The sequence below is a fragment of the Erithacus rubecula genome (genome assembly GCF_903797595.1).
Source record: "Erithacus rubecula genome assembly, chromosome: 17".
In the NCBI taxonomy this organism is placed as follows: Eukaryota; Metazoa; Chordata; class Aves; order Passeriformes; family Muscicapidae; genus Erithacus; species Erithacus rubecula.
The window spans coordinates 14,525,390-14,549,026 of NC_136669.1; the positions used below are offsets into that span (position 1 = coordinate 14,525,390).

At 51.0% G+C, this 23,637-nt stretch overlaps 1 protein-coding gene across 2 annotated transcripts in view; it reads left to right on the top strand.

Annotated features, from left to right (window-relative positions):
• The first annotated feature begins 7,317 nt into the window (after window positions 1–7,317).
• The window catches only part of RAB40C (RAB40C, member RAS oncogene family), a 36,527-nt gene continuing 20,207 nt past the window's right edge, over window positions 7,318–23,637 (top strand). The window contains exons 1-2 of one of the 2 annotated variants that reach the window (XM_079321136.1): window positions 7,318–7,420; window positions 7,633–7,896. In XM_079321136.1, coding sequence (XP_079177262.1) covers window positions 7,743–7,896 — 154 coding nt within the window. In that variant the 5' untranslated portion in view covers window positions 7,318–7,420; window positions 7,633–7,742. Of the gene's footprint in view, window positions 7,421–7,511; window positions 7,897–23,637 lie in introns of those variants that run through there. The other variant, XM_079321137.1, reaches the window with a different exon arrangement.

Sequence of the window (23,637 nt, forward strand, 5' to 3'; positions counted from 1 at the left end):
GGAAGGGCTGAATTTTTAAAGGCAAGTATTTTTAAACATTATTTTTCAACTTTCTCTTCCCTTACACTGTGTTTGTACATTATGCTAATGATTATTTTGGAAGCAAAAAGTTAAACTCGTCAGTGCCTCATGAAATCAGCACTCAGTGTCATGGAGGAAGCAGCTTCCAAATGTTTTGGTGATGAATTTCTCCTTCCACGTCAGCTCACAGGGCTGTAGCAAAGCAGCCCCTCAGGTGGATCAGAGCCACAATGCTGTGGTGCCTTCAGCCAGAGCATGTTTTGGACCTTTTGTGCTTCAGCCTTCAAGCCAGCTGATCAAAACCATGTGGAGAATCAGCTCATGAAGTCCTGTGCTGAAAACTGAACATCTGGGTGTCTGAGTTCATGGGATATTTATTAATTTCTTCTGAGGGCTTGCATTCAGTCTCACTGCAGCACCAGAGAAGGTGTTGAAAGAGTGAGGCTGGGAGCCCAGAAGCACAGACTGTTGTATCATGATTCTGTGATTTCTCTTAAGGGAGTTTTTTGCTTTGGCTTTCCATGTCCTGGTCTCATTTTGATGTGTCTCCTCTCTCTTGGAAAGGGTGCTTGTGTACTGAAGGGTGATGTCCCACTGGGCATGCTGTGGTTGTATCAAATTTAAATACAGTCCTTACCCAAAATACACTTCCTCCAGCTCTGCTCATTCCTCTGCCCCAGCTCAAACAAGGAGTCAGTGTCACTGTACCCTGCTTTTTGCACTAGCAGGTGAGGGTTGTGCTGGATCCTGCCCCTTTTGCCCTGGCCAAGGAGCCAAAGATGGAGGAGGAAGAGGAGAAGGTGCTGTGGTTGCAGTGCCCAGCCCTTCTCTGCATGGCTGCCTCTGTATTCCAGTGGGTGTTGGCAGGGCAAGGTGCCCTGGGGCTTTAGGAGCCTTCAGTCAGCACTCCCAGGGACAGGGTCAGAGTTTCCTACCCCTGCCCTGTGTCTCATCCATGTGCTGGCAGCTGTTACAGAGGAGAAGGGTTGTGCCCCCCTGCTTTAAGACATCCCTGGCTGGATGTATTTTGGTTGTCTGGAGCTGCTAAAGGCCTCTCATGGTGCAGTCACTGCCTCTACAGGCAAAGCCTGGGCAGGAGAGAAGGAAGCTCTGCAGGCAGGTGCAGGAAAAGCTCCAAGGCCATCAAGGTTTCTCAGGGCCATGTGAGGGAGGTAGGACTCCATGGGCACTACATGATGCCCTGTCACCTTGAGCCGGGGCACATCGCTGGGGAAAGCCAGTGTGGAAAACCCCCCCACCATCTGCCACTGCAGGCTCTGGCTGGGACATCCTTGCCTGCAGAAACTGGAGAGAGCTTGTTCTTTGATGATCCGTGCTTAAAACTCCTGTGCAACATCTTCTTGTCTTGGGATTATCACTGCCTGAGAAATTCTCTGCACTCCAGGTGGGAATAACTGCAGGCTGTGATCCATTTAGAGGATGAATGGTCTAAATAACATTTTCTCTTCAGCTGAAGTCAGAGTCATGAGCCTCATCCTCACCTGGTACAGAGCAGGGCAGGTTTACACCTCACCTCCCTCTGTCTTTCCTCTGGAGCTTCTAAATGATATCCCCTGGTTCCTCCCACACTTCACAGTTCAGTTTGCTGACTGCTGTGAGAAACTTTGTTATTTTTGGTCTTGTGAAAGTAATGTTTCTAATACCCTGGCTTTTAAAATCTTTCTGTGAGACCAGACAGTTCATGATGGTCCTGATCATGGTCCTTGGGGATCAAATGCCATGAAAACCAGCAACTGTGACCTTCCTATTGGGAACCTGCCAGATGTATCAGATGTTCCAGTGTTGGGTTTGTTTACTAAAGGCTGATACTGACTCTGGGGTGGGGAAATATGGAATGGAGAAAAAGCTCCTCCTCAAACCTGAGATGCTGAGTCTTCTGCAACAGAGAGCCTTGAGCAGCCCAGCTGGGCAGTGGCAGCTCCTTGTGGCTACTGTTCCCCTGTGTCACCTGAGCTGGTGCCTGAGCTGCCTCTCTGCCCCCACACTGGGTGTTCTCCTTGCACCCAGTGGTGTCTGAGCATCTGAGTTGTCCTGCTGGATGTTTGCCAGGTCTCTCCTCTTCCTTTCCAGCCCCTGCTGTGAAAGAGTCTTCCCCCACCCTTTTCCGACTCTGTGCAGAGACATTACAACAACACAGCAGACATCCTGCTCAAGAGCACTTGACCTTATGTCATCTCTCTAATTAGAAGTTAGGATCAGCCTCATCTTCCAGGGCAGCACAGACTGGCCCAGCACTGACATTTCCTCAGGGAAGAGGCTGCTGCTAAGGCTCTGGCTCTGATTTATCCTCAGATCCATATTATCCAGAGCAGCCATTGGATGAGAAATAGTTAAAAATTCCAGATCTCCCATTCCTACCACGCACCCCTTATAGCAGGCAGCAAGGAGGCTTTGCCAGCATTACTCAAAGACTCTAATCTTACAGACTTTTTTTAATTCTACATTTTCTTATTATTATTTCTCTCACCTTTTGGTTCCCAGTGCTGCCATAAACCCCCTCTTTACTTAGGCAGGGGGTTTTTGAAGGAAAATGTCATTCACTGTGTGAAAACTCTATCCTAGAGAGAAATTCTGCCTTGGAGAAATCCTTTCTTCCCCAATCAGTACAGCATGTGACAATGCTGGAAGGAAACCTCAGTGATTACACTGCACTGAAGGCTCTGGTTATGGGTTTGGGAGTTTTCCCTGATGCTGCAGCTGCACTGTGCCCTGTTCAGGCCCACACAAAGACTCTTGCACAAATGTATAACCCGTATGTTGACTTTCATTAGTGTAAGGCAGGAAAATCTGCATTTCACCCTGCAGAGAACAAGCTGTTTTCCTTCTGCCCTGTGCTGCCTCTTTCTGCTGCTCCAACACCATCTTCTTGCTTAACTCTAGCCCTCAGTGATTAATCCTTATGCTTAGACCTGCTGGTTACACCATCCCAGGAAACTGGTGGAGTTTGTGATGGTCTGTCTGGTGCAGCCTCTGCTCACACAGGGCCACCCAAGGCTGGTTGCCCAGGACTGTGTCCAGATGGCTTTGGGATATCTCCAAGCATGGCAACTCCAACACCTCCCTGGACAACCTGTGCCAGTGCTTGGTCACCCCCACAGTGAAAAGGTGTTCCCTGCTCTCAGACAGGGTTTGATGTGTTTCAGTTCATGTCCCCTTGTCCTTGTGTTGTGCAGAGCTTGGGGACACTGTAACTCAGACTGCCTCAGTGAATGTGAACATTAGCAGCCCTGTTTCCCCTCTTCAGGGGCTGCTCAGCAGCCTCTTTGCCTTCTGTGGGCTAAAGCCTTGGGTAGGGGGGTGCCTGTTTATTGACTCAGATCCCTGATCTGCTCCTTGGTTCTTTTCTGGACTTCATAGCAGAGAGCACTTTCTCTCCAGCCACACTCCTGCCTGTGCTGAGCTCACAGTGGGAGCTCTGGGGGCTTGGGAAGCAGAACCCCAAATTTGGCTGTGTCCAGGTCTGCAGGGTCAGGGAACAGCCTAAGTGTGGAGCTCTGTGGAGCAGGTTGAGTGTGCTGTGCAAGCACAGGGGATGGGTCTGGATCTCAGCTGATCCTCCACATGACAGGAGGCCACAGGGCTTTCCAGCTGGATTGGGAGTTTTGAGTGCAGGAAAAACATGTTCAGAGCAATCCACATAGGCAGCTAATCTGCCTTTCTGGGTGAGAACAGAGCCCACCACTTTGCCTCTGGCTCACCATTTTGCATTAGGAGTTGCTGCAAGTCTGTCACCTTTGGTTCCAGTCCTTATCTATGCCTGGGCCTCAAACCAAGAATGCTCAGACTCCCCACTTACCATCCCAGCAAGCTAAACATGAGGAGTGTTCCTGCACTGATCAGTGCTGCAGGTGACAGAACACTCCCCTGCATTCCCAGGCAGGTGCTGGGGCTGGGAGCAGTGGAGGTGTTTGGGGGAAGCTGCAGAACCCAGACCCAGCTCAGGGCAGGGATGGGCTGCAGCTCCTCTCCCAACCACTGTTATTTAACATCTGGCACTGGGGAAGTTCGTGAGAACTCAGTTCTTGTAATCAATCCTCTCACAGTGTTTTCTGCTTTTAAGTAAAGTTTTATAAAAGAGCACTGACTCATTGAGAGTTTCATTAAAAGTGTGTGTGTTTGTGAGTGAGGTTTGGCAAGGAAGTTAAAACCCAGTGTGCATTTCTCCTTCCCTCACGTGAACCACCATGCTCAAAGTGCTCCTGCAGCAGTGACACAGTTTGTTTGAAATGTCACCACTCACCCCAGTGAAGGTGACTTCCTTCCCACTGCAGCCCTGATGTGAAACACAGACCAGTCCCGTGCACCAGTCCAGGAACAAGCCTGGCTCAGGAGCCACCCTGGCTTCAGGCTCATCACAGCTCCAGCTGTGCTGGCCAGAGCAATGGCAGCCAGCAGGACAGTGACAGTGACAATGTCAGCAGTGCCAGCTGCAGTGGGCATGAGGGGTGCTGCACATACCAGTGCTTGTGTGTGAGTTTAGGGATGGAGAGCTTTGTTCTGCTGATAGGTTTTATTGGTTAATTCAACCTTTTAATCAGAACTTACATGGATCTAGATGACACTGGAATAAAGATGTTGGGAGGAAAATCAAGCCCTTCTGTCTAGTTTGACTTGCTGCTGAGCACGGTGTGGCTGTCAGCAGCACAGGGATGGGGCAGAGCAGCTGCTGGAGGCTCAGCTGATCCAGGCAAGCTGTTCATCCCCATCCCAGGCGCTGGCTGGGCAGTTCCTCAACCTCTGCTCTCTCACAGAGGGGTATTTCAGCACTTGTCCAGCTGTAATTGTTCTGCCAAGGCCAAGCCACAAAGCTTGTGCAAGGAGGATCCAATGAATGCCATCTCAGGCCTGGGAGATAGTTGAGGTGATGCTCCTCCAGTTCTAGGTGTTCCTGTGATTCAGAGAGGGGTTCCTTGGTTTCCCATGAGCCTGCCCATGTGGCGTGTTCAGTGTGAGGAGACAGGATGGGGGACAATCCTCTGCAGCACAGCACAGTCCAACAGGAGCCCAAGCTGGGCCTGGGAATGACTGGTCCTTCTTGCCACTCCTTCCTTCCTCACACCAGAGCAGTCACTCCCTTGAATTCCATTCCTTTCTCCTTTTCCCTCTCCCAGCTGAATGCATGGCTGTGACAAAGTCCCCACATTGCAGCAAGTCCCTGCCAAGGTCACTTCCATGCCAGGACCCTCAGGCACTCTGCCTCCCACCTCTTGCCACAATTCCCACCTGTCTGGGTTCTGTTTGATTTCCACCATCCCACCAAAGACAAGAGAAATCCCCTGAATGAGTGAACCATGAACAGGGCTTTGCTGGCCCTGTGGAGCAGTAGGACTGAAACCCAAGGACTGAGAAAAGAGAAATAAAATAGAAGAGATTCCTGCCCATCCTCCTCCTGTCCACTTCCACTGCTTTGGATCCAATGGACTGTTAGACAGAAATGAGGCTTTTTTCTCCTCCTGGGGAAAACAAACAAACATAGGTCCCCCCTCTCCCCTTCTGTGTTCCACTGATCAGGCTCTGCCCTGGGGTAGATGTTTCTCCACAGGCTTTATCCTCCAAGCCCCTTTACCCTGGGAATGCAGAGGCCAGGAATGGCAGTGGCTGCAGAGGACATCTGCTCTTTGGGTTTGCTTTAGCTGCTGTTGTGTTTTCCTCTCTCAATGCTCTCAGCAGCAGCCGTGGGAGCTGGGAGAGGGCACAGAGGGGGCTGTGTTTGGCCCCTGCCAGTGCAGAAGCCTGAGCAGCTGAGGGTGAGGATTCCCTGGGCCCACAGGTCACAAAACCCTCACCAGAACAGGCCCCCAGAGGGATTCACAGCTTGTGGCTCCAGGGCAGCACAGGAGCTCAAGCCCTCAGGCTGTGGGAGAGGAGAGGGAGTCAGGGCCAGACCGAAGAGGGGGCAGCTCCCCCATCCCTGTGAGTGTGCAGGGAATGACCCTGGAGCAAGTCCAGGGAGGGCAAGGGCTGGGGCCCCTCTGCTCTGGAGCCAGGCTGGGAGAGCTGGGGGTGCTCACCTGGAGAGGAGAAGGCTCCAGAGACACCTCAGAGCCCCTTCCAGGGCATAAAGGGACTGCAGGAGAGCTGGAGAGGGACTGGGGACAAGGGATGGAGGGACAGGACACAGGGAATGGCTCCCACTGCCAGAGGGCAGGGATGGATGGGATATTGGGAAGGAATTGTTCCCTGGGAGGGTGGTGGGAGTGGGTGGTCTGTGATGTCCCCTCCAACACAAACTATTCCATAATTCTATAAAAACATTGCCCCTCAATCCATCCTGTCTCCCTCTCCATCCATGAGAGACCCTCTCCTGTCTTTCCCAGGGCTCCCTGGCATGAGCAGCCACCAGGAGCTCCCCGAGGAGCCACAGGATCCTTGCAGGCTGAGGGGTGGTGCTCACTGGGCTGGGGAACATGGGTCATTGAGACAGGATTCCCTGGAAGCAGCTGGGCTGGGAACATCGATGGTGAAATGCCCAGCTCTGGAAAGATTAATAGGATGCTTTGTTCAGCACAGGGATTTGTCAGAAATGATGGCAGGGAGAGGATCCTCCACACCTTCCCTTGGGAATCCCCAGTGGTTGGGTTTGGGTGTGGTTCCTCAGGGATGTCAGGCCAAGGGACTGCACTGGAGAATGTCCAGGAGTCATTGGAACAGGCTCAGCCTGGCACCTACAGCCCCACTGCCATCCCCATTCCCTAGGGACATGCCAGCTGTCACCATGGCTGTCCCCTGCCCCACCGAAAATGGGGTGCACACACCTCCCACACCAAGAACCTGCTGCCTGCCATAAATGGATGCTCACCCACCTGGATGCCCCCAAATTGTGGGTGCCCCTCTTTCTGGAGGAGGACACCTGTATGCCCGCCCTCCCTCCCACCTACCTACCCAGCTGGACACTTCTCACGCATGGATGCCTCCAAATCCTGGGTGCCGCCTCTTCTTGGATGCCCCACACACCTGGATGCCCTCCCACATGGATGCTCAGCTCACAGCCGGATGCCGCCCTTTCCTGGTTGACACCTGAGTGCTCCGCACACACGGATGTTCCCCAGTCCCGGTCCCCCGGTACCGGCTGCTCCCCCCGCCCGACTCGCTATCCCATCATGCCCCGCTCTCCGCAAGGCACGCCGGGAGCTGTAGTCCGCAGCCGCCCAGCCATCCGCTGGCCCGGCCCCGCGCTCTGAGGGGCGCGTCGGGGCGGGCGCTCCTGATTGACGTGTGACTGAGCCTATGGGAGCAGCGGATTTGTGGAGGAGGCTGAACCGTTTTCGATTGACGCACGGCTCAGCCTATGGGAGCGGCGAGAGCGGGGCCGAGGCGCCGCCTGGGCTCGGGCGGACGCGGCGGCTCCGTGAGGCGGGGGCGGCCCGGCTCGGCTGAGGTGGGTGGCGGGCCCGGAGCCGGGGCTGACCCGGAGCGGTGTGGCGGCCCGGCGGGGCGGGGCGGGCTCGGGGTCCGGTGGGGCGGTGGCGCTTTGTGCGAGTGGGAGGGCGGAGCGGGGCCGTGTCAGCGGCGGGGGCGCTGCGGGGCCGGGCCGGGCCGGGCCCTTCCTCCGCCCCTCCACCTCCTCCTCCTCCTCCTTGTCCGCCGTAGGTCCCAGCGCGGCCCCGGCGGAAGATGCGCGGCCGGCGGTGAGCGGCGGCGGGGCAGAGGCCACAGCCCGAGGCTGGCGGGCGGAGGATGCGGGCCGGGCCGCCCCGCCGATGAGAGGCAGGATGGGCACCCAGGGCAGCCCGGTGAAGAGCTACGATTACCTGCTCAAGTTCCTGCTGGTGGGCGACAGCGACGTGGGGAAGGGGGAGATCCTGGAGAGCCTGCAGGACGGCGCCTCCGAGTCCCCCTACGCCTACAGCAACGGTAAGGGGGGCTGGGGGAGCCCGGACCGCAGGACCCCCATCGCTGTCACACCCCCATCGCTGTCACCTCCCCCCGCCATTGCTGTCACCCGCATCCCGCGGGGACTCCCGAGGGCCGTACCCCAGCGCCGAGCTGGCGGGCAGGGAGGGGTTGTTTTGCTTTTTCCTTTGTTTTTTTGGTTTTTTTTTTTTTTTTTTTTTTTCATTAACCGGGAGCGCAGCGCGTGGCAGGCAGCTCAGAGGCCTCCTCAGCTCCTCGAAAATCTCCCCGAATCTGGAGGAGAATGTGGGCAGAGGGGCTGGTGTCTGATGTAATCGCTGGATGCGCAGCCGGACCCTTCCCAAGCGGTCCCGCTTTCAGGGCAAGCCTGCCCTCCCTGTTCCCGGCTGCCACAAGCACCGAGCCGTTCCCAGAGGAAACAGGGGCTGTAACAAAAGAACTGGAGCCTGATTCCCAGCCCGGAGCCGCTCTGGCTCGGTGACTGTGCCGGGAGCGGCCGGGTTGACTGATCTACCTCCTGCCAGCATCCAGGTTCCTAATGGAGCCCATGACAGACCATTAAGTACGATATCACAAGCCCGTAATTAAGAGGCAAGGAGCAGCGCGGTGCATTTCCTGCAGTTACAGTGTAGCACGGCCTGGCGGGGTGCGGGTCCTGCTGTGGGTTTCAATCTGTCATCCTTCCCCCTGCTCCGTGCACAATAACATCCCCAAGGGCTCAGACCCTGCATCATCGCTGTGGCCCAAGGCAGGAGCAGGTGGTGACGAGTTCAGTCTGTATCAGGAACCTTTTGGGAATCGGGAGCTTTTTGGTGCTGTGCACTGGCCAAATTCGGAGCATGCAGAGCAGTGTGGCTCCAACCACACTCGGCCCCTGGAGCCCCACCAGCTCTCCAGGAGCTGATGCCAGTGCACACCTGCTCCACGGAGCTCCACGGGGAGCTGGTGACTCAGAAGTGGAGCTGCCTGAACTGGGAGCAGCGCTTCAGGAAGGAGAAGGCGTTGGTTTCGTTCATCTCCTGGGGTGTCTGACTGGGCTGGTGTGGTTTGCCTTCGAGGAGGTGGTGGGTGCTTTAGAGCTTCCCTGAAGAGAGTTTGTGTTTCTGGAGAACCTGCCTCACCTGGGAGCTGTGGAACTGCTCCGTGGGGTTCGTGTTTACTATGCAGAGTGTAACGGGGTGGCTGTTTTAAGTGAAGTGTTACATTGGAATTGTCTCCTGATTGACGTGGGTCTGAAGCAGACAGAGGAGGAATAAGGAGTGAGTTACATAGGGTCTTTGGTCCCAAAGAACAGGGATTTTGGCCATGACTACAGACCTTTTGTCTCAGAGCCCACTGTTCTGTTCATTACCAGCTAAATACCAGCATCTTTTTGTTGGAAAAAGAGATCTCAGTGAATAATTTCAGAACCTTCCCTTGTCCTCTGTGGGCAATTGAGCCCATTCCCAATTAGAGAATTAGGTCACATACTGTTGTTTCACAGTAATATATGCTCTGATAGCCTCTGCTTCTGTTGATTCTGGGAAGCGATGCACCTTTAGGATAATCAGCTGGAGTGGCTTTGATATCCAAGTGAATTTGATCCTGCTGATGCTGCTGACAGCCTTGGCAGTGGAACTCCCTGTGTCTCTGGCACAGCTGGGACGTGCTGACAGGCCATGCTGCTCCCCTGCCCTGACACAGACCTTCCCCTGAGCAAAGCCTCTTGGATTTTGGGAACAGCTCAAGCCTGGCATCCTCTTTGACACATACCTAATGCCATCCCAAAACAGCAATGCCAGAATGATATGTGGAGGTTCTGTTTGTAAATCTGCTTGGAAGCACGTTGTGCTTGTCCTCATCCCCTCCCAGATCTCTCATTCCAGTTTTAAAATGGGTGTTGTATCATCTGTCAGTGTTTTGGTCAGTGCAGAAAGCACAACTTGCCTGTGCTGGTGTGTGCTTTGGGCTGCTCTTGTGGTGGGGACATCTCATGTGGAGCTCAGGTCCCTGACTTTGGCAGGGAGGGGAGAGAGCATTAGCCTTCTCTGTCTGGCTGGGGTCTGCTGCTTTTGCTCTGTTGTGTGGAAACAATTGTAAGCAGCCAGGTTTTGTGATGCAGCGTGGAATGGATTGTCTTTCCAGCTTGGGGAAGGCACACCCTTAGAAAAGAAGCTCTGTAAATGTAGGTCTGTATTTTAGCTGCTGTTACCCAGCCTATTAGAAAAGGGATTGAGGAATTCCTCTCTACTCTGTGGGCATCTGGGTGTTTGATTAGCACACAATTGTGAGATGAGAAGCCCTTTTTCTGTTGGCTTTTAGGTGCTGTAAGCAACCTCTGCCTGCCTCTGTCCAGTATCTGAGAGCCTTGGATGCAGTGAGAGCTGTGTCTGTCACACAGCACTGTAGGTGCTTCTGTCCATCCTTTTTAAGGGTCCCTGAACAGAAGTGTCACTTCTCAGCACAGCCCTGGAGTTTGGCACCTCATTCTAAATCGGGCACATCTTAAATTAGCCCCTGCAGTTCCGGTGGTGCATAGCGTGGCCTCAGCAATGTCCTTTCTTTAAATTGCTGGCAAAATAAACCTGCTCTGTGGGAGCAGAGGTGGTTGTTACTCCTGGTGCAGGAGATGTGAGTGATGCCCTGACCATTGCTGCACTGAGTATGGAACTTTTAGTGACATAAGGGTGGCATTTGAAGATGAATTTGAGGTCCAGCTGTCACTTGTGTGTTCCTTACTAGGCTGATGCTGGAGCTATGGAGTGTATCAGTCTCCAGGAGCATCAGCCAAGCACAGTCCCTGTGAAGAACAAGGAGTGTTGCTTTTGTGCTGTGGCTGGATATTGTAACTGAATTTGACTTAGCTTTTGCTTTTTCTTGGCCATCCACAGAAGACCCTGAATTAAGCCTTCCTACTATTGTTTTGACAGGGAGAACATTAATGCTCTTCTGGGCTTCCAGTGTTGTCTTTCTTCCCAGCTTTCACCCTCCCTTTCCCAAATCTGTAGTTGTGGTGGCAGGATGCTGTTCTTAGAGCCTCACTGCTGTTCTGGACAGCTGGAGGATCTCACCTGGGAACCAAAAATGCTGCATTTTTCCTGAATGCCCTCTGCTGTCAGTGCTGACTCCTTCTCCCCAATGCAGGGAGGGGCTGCTCTGGCCCCCGTGGCTCATGGCAGGGGGTTACACCAGGCTTGGAGTGAAACTGTGCTTTACTTGTGGATATGAGTCCCCTACACAGATCACTTTGGTCTTTAAACAGCTCACTTGGGTTCTGTCCCCATCCATCCCCAAGTACTGCATCAGGACAGAATTGTCTGTGCTCAGAGGGTGGTTTGGGACATGAGATGTGGTGGAGCTGCACATGAGAGCAGGGGCGGTGTGCGTGCTGCGCGTTAGGGGCACGAGGCTGCTCCTCACCTGAGGGACCCGTGGCTTTGTCACCATGGTGTCACACATCCACTCTGGAGTAGCTGGTTATTCATGTGCTGAAATGATCTCACCCAGCAGGTTTGTTGGCTTGCAGGAGCCCTGGCTGAGTCAGGGCAGTGCTCAGCAGGCATGAGGACTGGTGCTGCCTATGGGACAGTGCTGGTGCCCCAGAGCAGGGCCAGGGCTGCTGAGGGTGATGTGCTCCCTCCTCACATGTTGGAGGGCTTTTTCTGCAGCTGCCTTCCCCCTCACCTGCTGCTATTCCCACAGGAAAGCAGCAATGTGTGTTAGGGAGAGAGTAGAGTGTGTTTTGGAGCAGATGGCTTTGACTGGGAAGGGGGTGGATTTTATTTTTATTTTTCCTGTCCTCAGCTTGTATTAAGAAAGTGATGAGGATGCAGCCAATGTCCTCACTCTGATCTTGCAATGAGCACACAAAAGCTGAAATGAGGGCCCTGCCCTGCACAGAGTTGGTGCCGACACCAGTTCTAATGCAGTGAGCCCCAGCAGCAGCCTGTCCCTTGGCTGCATTTTAGTACCTTTATTCAAGCACCATCCTTACATGCTCTGTATCCCACTGCTATGCAGACCCCAGGCAATGGCAGGGAAAAGGCACCCAAAATGCTCAATGCAATAGCTGCTGCCAGGTTTTATGGTTCAGGTGAAAACTGCATCTTTCCCAAGAGCTTTTCCCCCATAGCAGAAGTGCAGGAATTCAGCTCCTGGGCAGCAGCAGCAGCAAGCCCATCAGGGTTGGGGCTCCATGCCAGGAGCAAGGGCTGGGGCAGTGCAGCTTCCTGGGCAGGAGGAACAGGAGAAGCAGCTGAAGACACTGCCCAGCCCTCAGAAGTGGTCAGTCCCCTCCAACTGCCACTGTTTGCCTGGGGACTGCTCTTAATTACCAGATTGTTCATTTGAGTGATCTACAGCTTTGGTTGTCTTTTCCCTCTGGTTATTTCTGTGCAGCTGTCTGAATCTGGAGATCCCCAAGATGTCTCTTTCAAGTCTTCCTTTACAACAGTTCCTCTCCCAGAATGTCCTGTGACCCCTCAGGCACTGCTCTGCAACCAGAAACTCCCCTGGCGATTCCATGGCCAGGAGATAATGTGTCCCACAGTGGCATGTACAGGCAGGGAGTGCAGAGACACTGTGTCATCCTCCTTGCTGCTGTGGAGGGCATGTGAAGGGATGTTTTCCAGTCCAAGAATGACCATGAAGATTGTCTCCTGCTTCTGATCTGCAGCCTCCATGGGGCTGCTTGTTTGGCTGCAGGTCCTGCTGCACTGGTTCACTTTTCACAGCCTTAAAATGTGTGTAGCTGAGCAGCTCTGCTCTAAACTTGAACTCGTGTAAGCACAGGACCTCTCCATACTGCCTCACCCTCCTGAGCAGACAAGAATTGCTGGGAGAGCCCCTGTACAGTAAAACCTCACACAGGGCCAGCACTGATGTAGTGGCACCTTCAGGGCATAGACATGAGAGCTATAGGTGTTTAGCTCAGGTTTCAGATGGCAGTTGAGTGCTCATCCTGGTGCTGCTGTGCTGTCAGGACTCTATTTGGCATCAGCAGGGAGGGAAGCCTTGGTTCTGGTGCTGCTTTGCTGCCTCCTCCTCCTCCTCACCTTGCCCAGTCCCACATGCTCTGCTGGAGCAGCACTGTCCCTGTTGATGGTGACACGAGCTGGTCGGGCTGCCTCGCTGCTTCAGCTGCTGCACACCAGTGGAAACTGCTCTTTGTTTTCTGGCAGGATTGTATTCTTTGGAATAATGTTTGGAATAATGTTTCAGTTTGAGGCTTTAGCACTCTGTTGCAAGGAGGATTGAGGCCAAGTGTTCCAAGTGCATCCCAGCCATCACGTTCCTGTAGTGGCTGCACAAGTGATGTGCAGGAAATGTTTGAGCTGGACTGTGCTGGCCGTGCTCCTGGAAACCTCTTTGGATGCCTTGCAGAGTGCAGAGTGGTTGTTGCAGCAATTCCTGCTGTCTGCCAGCACTTGCATCAGTGTCCTTCAGGGATGTTCACTTCCCTGTCATCAGAGATGCAAAGCTGATCTCATCAGAGCAGGCAACTCAGAAACAGCTCCAGCATCTCTTATTTCTCCAGTGTTTACTACATAACCTTTGAGTGAAGAATAGTTCCAAACATCCAGTGCTGAACCTACAGCTCTGCTTGTTGTGGGACTAACCAGCTGCAGTTTAAACTTATATTCCAAAACAAAGCCAACAAACAAAAAAATCCCCATCAAGCCAAAACCCAACCCCCAAACTGAGTGCCTGGCAGGTTTGGTGTCTCTCTCTAGTCAGGATTAGAGGCACACAACAGTGTAGGTTGTTATGTGTGCAGGATTTTTGAGGAGGGTTGTGGGGCGTTTTGGGTTTTATAACGCTGGGGACCTACTCTGCAAAGTTCTGGATGGCACTGCAGAGTTTCACCACCTCTAATCCCTCTATAAAAGCTGTGCTTTTATGGCTGTTAATGTGTTCCAGAGCCCTGAGTGCACAAAGGTGATGTGAGCTGAGCAGTACAAAGCTGAAATGGGTGGAATGTTCTTCTAATAACTGGGATTTAAAGTTTCTCTGTGTTTTTCGTTTGTAAAAAGTAGGCAGGTTTTGCTCTCTCCAGATTCCACACCTCTCCTGGTGTGGGGGTTTTTGGTTGGTTCAGTATTTAAACTGCATGGAAAAACAATGGAAATTCATCTCCTCCTTCAGCTTTTGTTTCCAGCTGTTCCCTGGCATGTTTTCCTCTGCAGCCTTGCTCTCTCAGAAGAGCATAGCATCTTTCCATTGCACTTGAGAATAGCTATGCTCTGAGCTGAGGCTTTGAGCTATGGTTTTATAATCTTGCTGGTTAAAATCTGGCTTGCTTTCCCTTTGCCCTCACTGTCCCCTGGCACTCCAGCTCGAGCTCTACAGGAGCATTATGTCATATCAATTCCTGTGTGATTGCAGGTAATGCAGGAGGAAGGAAGCTCCAATGTGAAAACCTTCAGCTTTGTTTTGCTAAAGGCTTTGCTGGTAAGGTGAGACTCACCTGAAAGAAAATTACCCTGGGGCTTAGAGGGTGGTGGCTCAAGGCAAGAAACCTCCATGAAAGAGCCTGTTTCCTTCTGCAAAAGTTGTAGTAAATAGTGAGGTTGCAACATAGCTCGGAGATTGTTTGTTCCTCAGAGATTGTTTGCTCCTACAGAGCTTCTATTTGCTGAAAGTATTTTTACATAGCCACAGCTTTTTAGATTTTCTTCCTCTTTTCTCCTTCATCTTTGTTTCATTTCCATCAGCCAATCTAGATATTGTTAGATCATTTAAAAGCTTTGGCACCTGTTCTCCTATAAATGTAATACTTGAAATTCTTAATGTCCTGTATGTTCTGTGCAGTATCAGGCATTGAACTGGGACAAAAGTCCTCGTGCAATTCAAACATATTTGCTGCTTAAACTATGGTTAAGGAGGAGACAGGCAGACAGGGGACACTGAAAGGCTGGGCTTAAATGGCAGTTTAACAGAAGGTTCTGAGAATCTTTGGGGTAACCTTTTAAATAAAATGCAGAGTTTTTAAAAATATTTTCTTTTTAGGGATTTTAACTTGTTTCCAGCCCAACTGCTGGGTTCTTGGGCTCATTTGGGGGTTTTACTCCACCATTTGCCTCTCTGTGCAGGTGACTGCCCCTGCTCCCTGCTCTGCCCTGGGCACAGAAATGACCCTGTCTTGTTTCCTTTGGTACCAGCTGTAACAGGCCTTCCACCCATGGTTCTGGAGTGGAGGCTGAGTGGACTGGAGACACACCTAGATGGAAAAAACCCCAACCAAACAATGGACAAAGAAAATCCCCCTCACCCCATTTTGCCCATCGTTTATTTAATCTTAAATCCTCTCTTGTCCCAGTAGTTGTTATTGTCAAACTGCCTGAGTAACTTGGTGATAAAATACATCCAGGAAACTGCAGGCCTGTGCTATGGCACAAGGAGATGAAACTCTGTATGATGGATCTTATCTGAGGGCTTTACCTGTGCTACTCACCCTGCAAGCAAATGTGTTTGCTGTGGACACCTCTGTGGGTTGAGATACATTTTGTTCTTGTAGGGCTCATCTGTATTAAAAGGCTGAAATTCAATACTTTCTTCTATTTAAAAAATGTCAAATGCTGGCTTTTCCCTGGTGGCAGCAAAAGTGCTCCAGAGAGGCTGCTGGGGTAGCTGGAGTGAGATCTTTGTCCTGTAGGTCAGGAGGGGACCTGGGAGGCTCCAATTTGGGCTTTGAAAACCTGGCTTCAGGCTGGTGAGAGGTGCTGTGAGGCAGCAGAGTTTGTACAGATGTGTAGTGAGGTGCTTGCTGTGCCAACAGGGCCAGCCCATCCTTCAAGGACGAGGAGGGAGGAATGAGCACACCTGCCAGGACCTGGAGGTCCCTGGAGATTTGTTGTTGTTGGAAACAGCACATGGAAAGGTGAAACCAGTGTTTGCAGCCATCCTGGTGCTTCCAGCATGGAGCAGCCCTTCCCTGCCATAGGGCTTGTGGTTGGTGCAGCAAGACCACATTTAGGAGCCAGAGAAGTTCCTGGGGAGTGGAATCTCTGTAGCTGTTCTGGGAACTCTGCAAGTGTCTGCTTAACCTGTCTACACCCAGCTGAAGAGCTGCAGCTCTCTCTGGGTGTTTGGGTGTGGAACATCTGTCTGGAGATGCTGTTTTGTTGCTGGCAAAACCTGGAGATGCCAGGTGGGGTGTGGATGGGGATCCCAGGGATCAAAGGCAGCCTCTGCAGGATCCCTGGGCAGATGTGCACCTGAGGCTGGCAGGCACCACAGGCTGCCCAGGCATGGTGTGGGGATGCTGTGCTCTGATGCTGCAGAGCAGTATTTCCCTGCACAGTGTCCACAGAAATGTAACTGTGGAGGGGTAGGATATTCAAAGTATTTTGGACAAATGCTTGGATTTTTTTGGGTGTTAGGGATTTTTTTTTGGTCTCCAAGCATATCTTGATGTTTGTATGGTCATCCAGCAACAATGCAGACTGTTATGGTGCCCTCTGATTTCCCTCACAATCTGCCTTTGTTTCTGTGTGCAGCTGTGTAATTTTTATGGAGATCTGAACTGCAAAGCATGAAGAAACTCTTTTGTTTGTTGTCACTTCTGTGCATAAAATCATTCTTGATTTTCTTCTAAAGCACAAATCCACTTCACATCCCTGATTCTGGACTGACTTTGGACTGTTTCTGGGATTTCCCGGGTGTCTGCTGAAATTGTTGGAGCTTTAGGAACAGATTTGCTCCTGGCTTCAAATGCCATTTTCTGATGCAATTGTCCCCCTTAAGTGTGCCCAGAACAGAGTTCCTCTGTGTGAGAACCATATAGCTGCTGAAATGCTGCTGGGCTTGGGCAGCCCATGGACAAATGAAATCTGCAAATCCGGGCTTCTTAGAGGTCTCCAAATCAGTGTTTTCCTTTTGTCTGGTTACAAAACCAAACAAGCAGTTATTTGCCAGATCCCCACCCACAGGCCCCCTGAGCTGGAGGTGAAGATGCCTGGGAACTGATGTGAGCAGACTTCCTGTGAAAGGCTTCCAGGCTAAATGGAAATCCCTCTCAGTTGAAATGAGGCGAGATGGAGCATGTTTTTCAGCAAATCTACAAATCTGGGTAACTAGAGATAATTGAAAGGCGTTTGTTCTCTCTCTGTGTTTCAGTGTGTGTCAGTACGAGGTGCTTAGCAGCTCGCTGGATTTCTCACAGAGCTGCCAAGCGCCGCAGCAGCTCCCCGGGGCTGGCAGAGCTCACAGGGCTCCCTCCTGCCCAAAGCAGCTCCCTCTCATCTCCCGCACACCGAAATAATGGGAAGCTCTGCTTGCCTCCCAGCAGCGAGAGTGGATTGTGTGTGAGCTGCCGTGAGCAGGAGGGGATGAAGGCAGGAGCAGGGGAGGAGCTGTGCTGGTCTCCTCCATGCCCAGTGGCAACTGAGACCTCTTGATCCTGTTCCCGAAGCTCACCTATAGTGCTGGACAGGATCACAGGGGTAAAATCACGTGCTTGCTGACCTTCAGTCCCAGCTTTGCAGGCAGGAGCTGGGCTGTTCTGCAGTGATGCTGTTGGGGAACTTCTATCATTCTGCTCAAAACAGAATAGTGATACTGTGAGGTAAGCTTTGACGCTGAAAGGCAGGGATCTGGGATGAATCCACGTGCGTTTGGTTGACCCCTGTTGTTGGTGATGATAATTTGTTTCTCTCTCTAAAGAGTAGGTAATTGAATGCATGACTCAAAGGGATGAGCTCATGTGTTGTTTGGAACGGATTTTTCCCGTGGCTCACAGCTCTGAGCTGACTAGTTAAATTGCTGCTGTTAATGTGCTGCTGTACACACTTTTTAAGGTTGGGTGACTTCATCAGCTGTTATTTGAATAGCTGGAATTCTCTTTTTTCATCTGTTATGTTGATGGCCTCATAGCACATTTTTTCTGAACGATTTAGTATCACTTACAAATGGCAGAGACTGTAACTACTCCTCTAAGCGCATAGTAGGAGCTGGGGTGCAAGATAATGCACCTGTACTATCTTCTTACAGATGTGTCTTGTTTTTAAAGTGTTCATGAAATGAGAGGATATTAACCCTGCATCTGTGGGTGTGTGCATAACCTGGGTGCTGGCCCCAGCAGCTGCCTTCTGCCTGGGAGTGGGTTTTGGTGTTGGATTTGTACATTTGGTTAAACCTGTTTGCTCTGAACATGCTTTCAGCAGCTCCTGGCCACCTGTGATTTCCATGCCCGTCTTCCTTGTTTGACTAGAAGTGAAGCAACAAGTCTTCCTCTATCAGCTTTTGCCCACAACCAACCAATTCTGAGAGGTGAATTCTGCCCTTTTACTCACGGGCTGGTGCAGGCTTGTAAAAAAACCCCAAACCAACAAAAGCCCAAAATAAAACAAATAAGACAAAATAATTTTAAACCACGTTTACAATGTATACTGGCTTTGTGCCGTGCTCTTGGAGCAACTTGGTCACTGGCCTAAGTCACTATAGGTGACATTTCATGACCATCCCCATCATAAGCAGTTCTTAAACAAAAATGTGCAGGATGTGGGGTGTGATGAGAGGTTGCAGTGAGCATGAACATGGTGTTGGGGTGTAGTCACTGTTGTCTGGTGGAATATGGTTCTGCTAGAAAATGAGTCCCAGGAGGTGAGTGCCCACTTTGGTGTGAGGGAGAGCCTGTGGAGAAGCTGGTGAGTTTGTGTGGCCCTGGCTGTGTGGCAGGAATGTGCTGTGGAGCTGCTCTGCAGTAGCTCTGTGGCTCCAAGCCTCACCTTGTGTTGTGCTCCCAGTGCACCCCCAAAGCTGGGCACTGGAGAGGCTCTGCTGGAAACTGCCTGTGGGTGACACCTGGGGGGCTGCTTCACCCTGAAATAACCTCACCAGAGGGTGTCAGTTCAGGGCTGCTCAAGCTCCTCTGCCAATGTCCATGCTGTCCAGATTCCTGCTGTGAGCCCCAGGTGTGAGTGTGGCTTGCTGTGGAGGTGATCTGGGGGCTTTGCCTCGATTTTGGGGTGAGGTTTTTGCATGCTGAAGACTGGGAGTGATGTTCTTATTCTGTAGCTGGTCTGCCAGCAGACCTGGAGCTATTATGCTCAGCTTTTGGCCTCAATTTTTCGACCCCCCCAGCACTTCTCCTCCTTCCTTTGTTCTCTTGGGCTTGTTGAGGATGGTGCTTAGCTGCATATTGCTGCTTCTGCCTTTTCTTCATACTCAGCAGGGATGTGGGTGTCTGGCCACTGGCTGCTCTCCCCCCAACAGGAGGACCTGGGCATCTCCAGGTGGTGCCTGCACACTCAGGGACAAGGCTTTCTGTGCCCCAGCCACATCAGTCATGACTTGGAAGGGCATGGATCTTCTTAGGAAAGGACTGGTAACATCTTGGAAAGATCTGGTAACATCTGTGACACCCAGGGCCTTGGTAGAATAAACAAGTCACCTTTGGATGCTGCTCAGGTGTTGCTGGCATTTGGGATAAATTAATTTCTGCACTAATGGCCTAAGGCTGGACTTAGAGCTCAGAAGGGCTCCAGTTCCACCACAGGCAGAGGGGCAGCCTCTGCACCGTGTGCAGCACAGATTGTTTTTTCCTTTTTTAGTCCAGCAGGAAGGGTGGCACAGGCCCTTTGGAGGGAGAGGGAGGAACCTTTCAGCAGCTTGTGTCTTGCATACCCACCAGTAAGATGACAGCTAGTTTTTTGACAGAAAACATGCTGGTATGTCCCCAAAGGTGTCGGATGGGTAGCCTGAGTGACACCCAGCCAGGTTCTGCCAGCCCTGCAAGAGGACTCAGGGGAGGGGCCAGATCCTCATGGAGAACCTGGCCAGAAGGGACAGGGCTCTCATGTATAGTTTGTGTTCTCACAAAAATGTTTGTGGTGTTCTTGGCATCCACAGCATTGTCTAAACTGTTGATAAGGTTTCAAACCAAATTTACCCATCTCCGCTTAGTGTCAGCTCCTGGAGTCCTTGCTCCTGAGAAGCTTCACAACAGATTCATCCTTAGTGTTTTCCTTTTGCAAACACACAATAAAGCATTTGCAGTCCACTGACCCACCTAAAGTGTTCCTAGGTGCTTATCTACCTTTGTGGCAGTGAGAACATGCTAAGCCCAGCTGCACACGGGGTGATTGTGGCTTTGATCCTTCGCTGTGTAGTCAGGAAGGATTGTCACAACACTGGTTACAAATTCCTGGCTGGATACTCTTGGTGATGGCCTCTTTTATAATCGTGGCATGTCTTTGGCTGTGTCAGCTCCTTGCTCTCACAGCTCTGCATCCCTTTCTCCCAAGGCTCCTCTCTGGTGCCACACAGCACAACCAGCCCTTCACAGCTGGTTACTCAAGTTCACTGTGAAATCTCAGCAAGTTAAATATTTGATGTGTATTCTCTATGTTTTCATTCCAGCCCTGTGCTCTCCCCTCTTCCCAGCAGCCAGTGATCAGTGTGGCACTAAACCTACAAACCTTTAGGGAGAACTTTTAAGTACCCTAGACCTTCTGCACTCAGCAGAGCTGATGGCCTGTGAGCAAACAGAGGAGGCTGCAGGTGTTTGGGGGAAAATCCAACATTTTCAGATAGACATTTGTGGTGTGGTGGCTTCAGCTGCACTAATGACAGTCACAAATCAAAGTCTATCACCAGGCTGGCTGGGTGAGGCACTGTGTCACACTCACTGTGGTGAGTGTTTCTGGTGGCTTCTGAGCCGGTCGTAAATTTCCCAGTTGAGCAGAGCATTTCTGTAGGGCTGCAACAGATCAGGCACAGCTCACTCTCAGCCCTCCTCTGAGTGCTCAGATGCCATCAGAGTTGCAGAATGCAGCCACTCTGATGTAATTATGTCTGTAGATAAAGGAACAATCCACTGAATTGCAGCATTAGTCAGGTAACAAAAGTCCACTCAGTTTATCTTATTTCTTATTTATATGATGCATTGAGTAAGGCTTGGCCTTGGTTCATCATCACTGTACACCTCCAATTTTGCCTGTTGACCTTTTGTATCACTTTGCAAGCAGGTTGATTATCTTCTTTTGAATTATAAATAAATGAAACCAAATTTAATTTTTAAAAGGAGGAAAAAAGCTGAGGTTGCATTATATAGCACATGTCTGTAAGCTGGGGGAACTAAGTTTTAATGAAGTTAAAATAATGTGCATTGTTTTGTTTTTTCGTTTTGTTTTTTTTTTTTTTGTGGGTGAACTAACAGTGAGGTCGATTCTGAGCTTCCATAAGCAGAAACATTTGTGTAAGAAACGAGGTGGCAAAAGTATCTTTGGCCAATCTGACTCATGTAAACTGGAAATGACTGCAAGTGACGAGGAGTTTCTCTCAGAAGGAAGGCAAGCTCGTCTTAAAACGGTATCAGTGTTTCACTTGAGTACATTGATTTATTTTTACTGCTTTTAAGTTGTTTTTTTTTTCTCCTTTGGAAAAAGATTTTTGAGCGTTACCTGGAATGTCTTCTGCCCCAGATTTGTGAATAAATTATGTTCTTCTTAGAGACACTGCAGATGCAAATTGAAGATGGTGCTGGTAGCTTTTGGGGAAGGTCTCAAGAAAAACTGCTGATGGGTTGGTTAATGTGGGATGAGCCCTTCATCCCTGTCATGGAGCAAGTCCTGGTTATACCTTTGTGATGTCTGTGTAGGTACAGGAATTGTTAGTTGAATCATTAGAGCATCCCTGGAGGAGGACACTTGATTTGGACCATTAACTGAAAATGTGGTGTTGGCTCTGGCATTACCCCGGGAGCTGAAATCACCTTGGAAAGCTAAAGGAGGAAAGAGGCACGTGCTGCTCTTAGGTTTTGCTCAAACCTGCCTTTTTAAGGGGAGGTGTTCTTCTGGCCCCCACCCAGGCGTTAGGGCAGAGTCGCCTGGTGAGTCTGCAACTGCAAACTTGTCTTCTTTTCTCTGAAACAAAGACCCACACAAAACCCAGAGGCCACCGTGTTTCAGTAGTAAATATTTATAGAGCTTTGTTTGCTTGAGCTATTTAAAACAATTTTCCTGAGAGATCAAACTTTTTAAAGGGAGAACATGAAATGCACAATCTTCCTTATGTTTCTCCCTTTTCCTGTGTGACTTCCACATCCATGGACCTGCTTGGCTGCTGCCTCCTCCTTTATGGTTTTCCTGCTCATGCAGATGCAGGGCAGAGGTTTGGCAAAGTGGGCATATACCTATGTCCAAGCCATGAATTCCCAGGGGAAAAGGAAACAGCCTGATACAAAGTAGTATCAAGTGCTGGGAAAAAGTTGCCATTTCTCTTGGAAGGGTTTAACTTTCCCTATTCACATCAAGAGTCATCTTTTGGGTGAAAGCTTTAAGTAAGCTCAGGTTGGGTGTGGAGTTTTCACATGATCCTGATGCTATGTGTGTTGTGTTGGGCATGAGTAATTTGGAAGAGATCAGAGTTTCCTTTAACACATCCCGTGGATTCCCATGGGAAAATGACTTGCTTTCTTAGGTTTTCCTTATAGCGACTGACAAAGGAAAGAAAAAAAGGTGTGGAATTCCCTGGAGCCTTGCATGAGACCCAGTTCCAAGGAGGAGAGTCGGGTGTTCAGCATCAGGCTGGGTACAGCAGATCCCTCTGCACAGTGCCCTGTGCCAGGTCGGCTCTGTGCTCCAGCAATGTGGCTGGGATGGCATCAGTGTAAGCAGGAGTCTAAAGCAGGGCTGCAAAAATAACACGGGAGTCAACATGAATCCTAAATGCGAGAGAACAGCCCAGACTTGTTCTCTGAGCCTCATTGGCTTTGTTGCATCACGGTAATATCGGTCCAGAAGGAGATCAGTTGATATAAAATGAGCTTCAAACAGGAGTGTTTTCTTTTCCCCCAGCGTTGCTGCCGCGGGGCCGGGCAGGGCAGGGCGGCTTCTCTGAGCTGTGTGTGCTGCGGGAGCATCCCGCTGCTGGGGCTGGCCCCTCCCTGGCAGGGCAGGGCAGTGTCTGTCCCCAGATGAGCCAAGCTTGGCTGCAAGCAGGGGTGGTGCTCAGGTAGGGGAAACCCTGTCACCTGCAGAAAGGAAGTTCTAAAAACTTCCCTCAACTTGTGTCTGAGCTGCCTGAAATGTAAAGATGGAGGGGCAGCCCTGGTGTGGCCGTGGCCATGCACTGCCAGCAGCCTCAGTGCAGAGGTGGCATCTAGTGGCTGCTGTGACCCTCTGTCCCCAGATACCTGGGACAAGGGGAGAGCCAAGGCTGAGCTTGAGCTGTAGGCTGGGCCTGGGGAAGAGAGCTCAGCTGCTGAGTTTCTCTGTGAGCTGTAAATGGGGGAGTGCCTTGGGCTGCAGCTCAGGACACGGTTGTGTGTTACTGGACTGAAATATAAAGTGTTCACCACCTTGGCAAGTCCCATGATCTGGAGGGCATCTCTAATTGATGCAGGTTTTGTGGCACCAGTGAGCTGTGCTTGTGAGTGCAGCTCCTCAGTGCTACCCAGCTAAAACAGCACACCAGAACCAGGGGGCCTTTGAACTGTCCTGATGCACTGAGTGCTTATGGAAAACGAAAGCTGAAATTTTCTACAAAATATTGCAGCTGTGCAGGCTTTTTATTAATGAGCTTGGGCAGAGTTTTCCCCAAAACCTTTTGTAAATTCAGCCTAGTCTCAGTTTGGGTGTTTGCAAGTTAAAAAGTGCAGCTTATTACCAGATACCAGCCAGCTTTTACCTGGAGGGTGCGTGACCTCCTTGGGCCCGTGTATGAAACACCCAAAGATTGGTGTCCCTCTGGATTGAAGTATGTGCTGTAGATTCAGATGAGCAGAGACTATTTAAAGCATTTCTCTGGTGACTAAGTCAT